Source organism: Cryptomeria japonica, chromosome 1 (assembly GCF_030272615.1).
Source record: "Cryptomeria japonica chromosome 1, Sugi_1.0, whole genome shotgun sequence".
Taxonomy (NCBI): domain Eukaryota; kingdom Viridiplantae; phylum Streptophyta; class Pinopsida; order Cupressales; family Cupressaceae; genus Cryptomeria; species Cryptomeria japonica.
In genome coordinates this window covers 125,334,073-125,340,430 of record NC_081405.1, presented here as the reverse complement: position 1 = coordinate 125,340,430, position 6,358 = coordinate 125,334,073, and the positions used below count along the sequence as shown (strand labels likewise).

The 6,358-nt window shown below is 33.5% G+C and overlaps 1 protein-coding gene across 1 annotated transcript; it reads left to right on the top strand.

Moving 5' to 3' along the window:
• Positions 1-3,104: 3,104 nt before the first annotated feature.
• Positions 3,105-5,847, top strand: LOC131026700 (polygalacturonase At1g48100-like). The gene is made up of 8 exons (XM_057956631.2): positions 3,105-3,323; positions 3,809-3,937; positions 4,035-4,196; positions 4,301-4,345; positions 4,532-4,739; positions 4,833-4,914; positions 5,001-5,109; positions 5,467-5,847. The coding sequence occupies exons 1-8, from the start codon at positions 3,105-3,107 to the stop codon at positions 5,845-5,847; spliced, it is 1,335 nt and encodes a 444-aa protein (XP_057812614.2).
• The last annotated feature ends 511 nt before the right edge of the window (positions 5,848-6,358 follow it).

Genomic DNA, 6,358 nt, shown 5'->3' with positions numbered 1-6,358 from the left:
CTACTACCAACCAAACCCTACCCACACATATACCAAAGAAACCCTAATAGCTTAACCGGAAACTTAACAAAATCTACAAAGATTGTCTGACCTCCGACAAACCCTTGAATATGAGTTCTTATATCTAACAAATGTTACTTAAATCTAATAAATGTTACTTAAATGTAATAAATGTTAATAGAAAATTCATTCACATGAGTATGGGGTCTTATAAACAATTGATCATGAAATATGAAGGAATGCAATTGACTAAAAAATTATAAAACTGAATTCTAATAATACATCCTTTTTATTTCAATTATTTGATATATATCTCAATTCATTTACTTAGAATAATTATTTTCTTAAATCACAATTTATATACCCTTGATAAATAGTTTTCTTATAAAATCCTTTCTTAAAAAATACTCATACACCAACTCGATATTCTATTTGTCAACATGGAAAACTGACTCTTTCCTTTAATAAACTTTTACACAAAACATTGATAAAATCCTTTCTTAAAAAGTACTCATACACCAACTTGGTATTCCATTTGTCAACATGGAAAATTGACTCTTTCCTTTAATTAACTTTTACACAAAGCATTTAAAATGACACATTGATTCTTTCCTTTAATAAACTTTTAAACAAAGCATTTAATATGATACATGCTGCTTAATTCAAGTGCAAAGAGATTGAAAGTAGGCGCCTTGTAATTTCAAGTAACTCTTGATTTGAATCAAAGCATGTAATTTGCTTGTAAAAATGGTTACCAATGAAAGAAAACTTATCAAGTTAGCATGCTGATAAAGACACGAGGTGGCCAGTTTTCTCGTGATACACAAGTCCTTTCAAATGAAGAAAAGAAAGCTTATCTTCACAGCCGCCAATTTCCTAAAGCTGATCTTCCACAGCCGCCAATTCTTACATTTTTTTGGACCAGATATCTTTGGGATTCTCCAAATCATACGCTTTAGCAGAAGCAAGAAACATGCAAGCCCTATATTTTATTTGAATTCCTGTTCCTCATTGAAACCCGTACTTGAGAAATCCATATACACAACTAAAACTTACGTACAAAGATAAGACTTTCTTATTTTAGCTGTTGGCAGCCGCACTCATAGATTTCATTGGACATTATCAGTAGTTCAAATCCAGTCGACTTGCGTTGTCGTTATGGGTTGTCTCTTTCAGCTGATGTGTGCTACAATGTATGGGCCAGAGTTTAAACTACAGATAACTTTAAGATACCCAAAGATACATTTATATAATTTTGAGATATTGATTTTTATTGAAATTTTTTATTCATAATTTTTTTTGTATCACTAAAATTCTGTAAAATCTTGGTGAATTTTGACAAATAATAGGAAAAAGCATTAATTATCATGAGGAATCCTTCTATTTGAAATAGAATTCTTTTAAAAACTAGAGGTCGGAAGGTGGAATTGATGGATGGGTTTAAAGATAGACTCTATAATATTTAGTTGTTACTATTGGTTTAAAATGGAATTTAAACTCTCATTGTATTTGGTGAAATAAAATATACCTACAATTTGTAATCTCATGAGGTCCGATATTTCTTTCAGACCATTGATCTCCATTGACATCAACAATTCAAAAGCAGTTTTGGATCCCATGAGCATTACAAATTATGGATACATTTTACCTAGTGAAATACGAGGATAGATAGATTATTTTTAAAATCAAAGGTGCCAATAAAAAATTGGCTAAATTACTCTAAGTCATGAGCGTTGCTCCAAGAAGCTCCAAGATCAAGAAACAAAGGGGCGTGGAGGCTGATGAAGACAAAAGCAAGCATCATGCATTGGCTGATGGTGTAGGTTGGAGGAAATATTTGGACTCACTCATGGATAACTAGAATCTTGTCACGTGAATTGCTCTTGTGTCTTCTTGTACTGAGGTTTTGTTCTCTATTTTGTCGTTTTTTTATGGTTAGTCTGCATGCCTTTTATTTCTTAAAAACATTACTCTTTATTTCTCTCATTTCATGATGTTCACTATTTAGACTTTGGTTCTCGGTTTGAAAATTGATTATGAGGTCTGTTTGGCTCACTTTTCTTGGTTTTCTTTCTTTCAATCAGTACCATTCCCTACTTTTTTAATCAATTAGTAGTAAATTAGTTTAGATTTCTATAATAACTTATAAAAATTAGATGAATTTGATCTTATTATGCATCAAATTTTTGACAAATTTTCAAGTTAAAAAAATTATTTAAATAAATTCTTGATAATTTAAATAAGACTAAAATATTTTTATTTTTATATGTGACGATTTAAATCATCTTAAAGATTGAATTATTAATAAAATTTTGATTTCCTAAATTTACTATTAATCAATTGATAAGTAGTCTCCTTTAAAAAACCACTGATTTAAACAGTCTACCTATATTGTTCAATCGATTGAAGATGAGTAAACATTATTAAGCTGGTACTTTGTAAAACCAATCGTGGTCGACGTAAAGCTGAACTGAACTCAATTATACTTTTTAATGCATGAACAACATTGTTGTTATAGACGTTTGCATCGATTCAGACAGGTTATTCTTTTTCATAAGCCGGCACGACAGTGTGCCGGCCTTTTACGTGAGGCGTATAAGTTTACTTAATATAGTATCATGTTATTTAAATGGGTTAGTCAATAAAGTATTAGGTTATTTAAATGGGTTCGTTAATAAATTATTCATGTTATTTAAATGAATCGAATCTCAAGCATATGATATTGAATAACTAGTGGCTGTCTATGTAAGGCCGCCAGAGGTAGACCAATAACAGTTATAATAATTGCATAGAATATAAGAGATAGAGATAAAAGGAGCACAGAACTAACTGATTCCTTTGTTGTTTGATTGAAAATGATAAAACTGAACTTTGCAAGAGAAAAATAATACATACACAATGCATGGGCAATCACATCTGCAGTCTTATTGCTTAAAAAAGACTGAATCCGACAAAATTCTAGTCAATCCTAAAGGCTAGTGGCTATCCCACCCGTGAGAAGCATCACTCGCAAGATTATATAAACGAAGCATGCCACCATTTTTCTTTATCTAGAAAAAGTATTTGTGTTGTCCACAGTGTAGAATCTCAGACCCAGAAAGAAAATGTCTCCCCCTATGAAAGCTTTTATCATGTTTGTTATTCTTGTGCTTGGCGTTAGAAATAAGTGCTCTGCCTCAAGGGCTATCAGAAAAAGACCCATACTTGGCAGATCATTGATTGCCTCGGCTTCAAAGTCCTCCAATCCCTATGGCGGAAATTCCAATGTGGTTGATGTAACAACATTGGGTGCCAAGGGCGACGGAGTAACTGATGATACCCAGGTAATCTTTTTTCCTGTTTGTTTTCGTAGCTCACTTTTTTGACATATTATTCAATTTGAAAGTTTAAGCTTGGAGATTTTTAGTCTGGTTCGAGTCTACAATCGGCATATTAGATTAAGAAGCCACTTAATCAACTTTGAAGTTACAAAAGAAGTCCAAGAGCCATCACTTAGAGTTCCGATACTAGATGTTACTTTGAGAATTTGAAAATAGATTTCCATCTTAAAAATCTTATGGTCTTGTCATTAGAACATAACTTCATTGACAAAAGTTTCTAGATTTGATTATGTGATATTTTTTTATATAAACAGTTTAGATCATATTCTATAATTCATTCTTTTTTCCAACTCACTTAATCTATGATGATCATAAAATATGTTCCAAAACATTGATTAAAAAATCACCAAAATTACCTTTTGACCATTGTGTGTTGAGTTTTGTTACTGAATTAATGATTTTTTACCTGCAATTTTTGGATAAAACAGGCATTTCAGGCAGCGTGGAAAGCAGCTTGTGTCTTAGACTCTGCCACACTACACATTCCAGCTGGGTACCGCTTTCTGGTTGGTCCTCTCACCTTCTCAGGACCCTGCAATTCAAACATCCTCTTGAAGGTATGACATCGATATAAAGACATACTAGAGTACATATGTAGGTGTTAGAAACCGAAAGCAAAAAGAAAATATATCTGAGTATTCTGAACTCTGGCAGGTTGATGGAACTGTTATCGCTCCGATTAATCCAAAGGCATGGGCATCTAAACCATTGAACTGGATAAATATTTCAAAACTCAATGGTATTACTATTCTTGGCAGAGGAACCTTTGACGGCCAAGGGGCAGCTTGGTGGAAGCTTTCTCAATCGTACTATAAGGTAGATATTAATTAAGAACTCAGCAGTGGCATCATCTTTCACTCTGCTATATTTTTGAATCTCTACTTCTTTCCACTGAAAATCGAAGTTTTCTTGTGGTTCAGTATAGCAGCAAAGGCGGGAGTACTTTACCAAGCGTCAGGCCTACGGTAAGCCATGATAAGAATATATGCTCCCAAAACTGAAGGAGTGGAATTTCATCTTTTCCCCACTACTTAAACTTATTTTTCGTTTCAAAGCGGCTTGAAATACTGCAATATGACTAATGTCTGCTCATACAGTGGTTGTTTAATTTTGAAATAATTATTTGGTACGTAATTTCTAAATCTGTGCAGGCATTGAGATTCTATGGAAGCTATGACGTCAGCGTACAGGGCATCACAATACAAAACAGTCCACAGTGTCATCTCAAATTCGACAGTTGCACTTTTGTTACAGTAGCTAACGTCACAATCTCGTCTCCTGCAAACAGCCCAAACACAGACGGAATTCATCTCCAGAATTCTGAAGATGTTGAAATACACCATACTTCAATGGCATGCGGTATATTAACTTTGGCTCCAAATTAATCTCTCCTCTTAAATCAATGCCCACCATAGTAATACTGTATTTAATGACTCGATTAATGAAAAACAGGAGACGATTGCGTGTCAATACAAACAGGTTGCTCAGGCATCCGCGTTCATAATATCAATTGCGGCCCTGGTCACGGCATCAGGTAATTCTTGTTACTTGTGATATTTATGCTTCATTATTTATTGATTTCAATGACTGAACACAATTTTATTATATAATTGACATCAGTATTGGAGGACTTGGCAAAGATGGAACGAAGGCCTGCGTTTCCAACGTGAGTGTCTATGACAGCAACATCCATGATGCTTCCAACGGCGTTCGGATCAAAACATGGCAGGTATATTCTCTTTAGAATATTCACTAATAAAAGTCTTTGGAAGTATCTAAGTCTTTTATATAAGGTAATTGTAATTGTTCTTTATTAAAAAGTTTTTGGATGTATCTAAGATTTTTATATAATGAGATAATTGTAATTCATTATCATTCATTTTGTTTATTTGATCAAGAAACTCTTGTAATCTCTTGAATGAATAAAACAATTTATTTATGTTTCGATTTTAGATTTCTCTCATTATCAACCTAATCTATGTTTTCTGCTTCATAATGTCCTAGGAGCCCATGATTTTTTTTTTTTAAAGTCGTTTAATAACTTAATCTTTTTTGGGTGTCCTCTTATTCGTCTTGATGTCTACAGGGTGGAATTGGGCAGGTGAAAAGAGTATCATTCTCAAACATACAGGTTTCCAACGTAAGAGTACCCATTGATATTGATCAATTTTATTGTGATAAGAAGTCGTGCCCCAATCAAACATCAGGGGTATATATATCAGACGTTACTTATGAAAAGATCACAGGCACTTACGTGCAAAATCCAGTTTATATCGCATGCAGCGAGAATGTCCCATGCACTAATTTAAAATTGATAAACATTCAACTTCAGCCTGCTGTTGCAAATGGAGTAGATCCCTTCTGCTCGAATAACTATGGAGAACAACAATCTAGTGTTGAGTGTCTTCAACCTAGAAGACCCCTTAACGACCCTTCCCATACCCAGTCACCCGCAGAACAATGTTAATACACACCTTGCAACACATATTTGTAATTTTATGGAGGTTCTATTTCCATTGGACCACCAATCTCTTTGTTTTTTTTTGGCTCAAAGTTGGAAACTAAAGTTTAAGCATAAAATGATTATATTAGGTTGAAAGCATTGCTAGGTTTGTGTCGGAGAACTTATAGAATTGGATAATGCCAAAATTGGGAATCATAATTTTTTATATTAATAGACCTTTTAATGAATTTGGAACTATATTAAGCTTCATAACCCTTTGAATGACTTTGTTCGTTCAGTCTTTGTCAAACCCTTTTTTGTTCCATGTAGATCACGGGTCTATGCATTCATGAGTAATGGTCCCATATTCTTTCCACATTTTATCCTCTTACCTTTTATATCCAGTTGTTGTTTCCTTCTCTTCTTTTGTATCTTATAAATGTAGAGCATTTTGAGCAGGTAGTTGACGAAATAGAGGGAGTGCATGCGAGCACACACCAATATATTCACCTCGTATGCAACCATCACATATTCC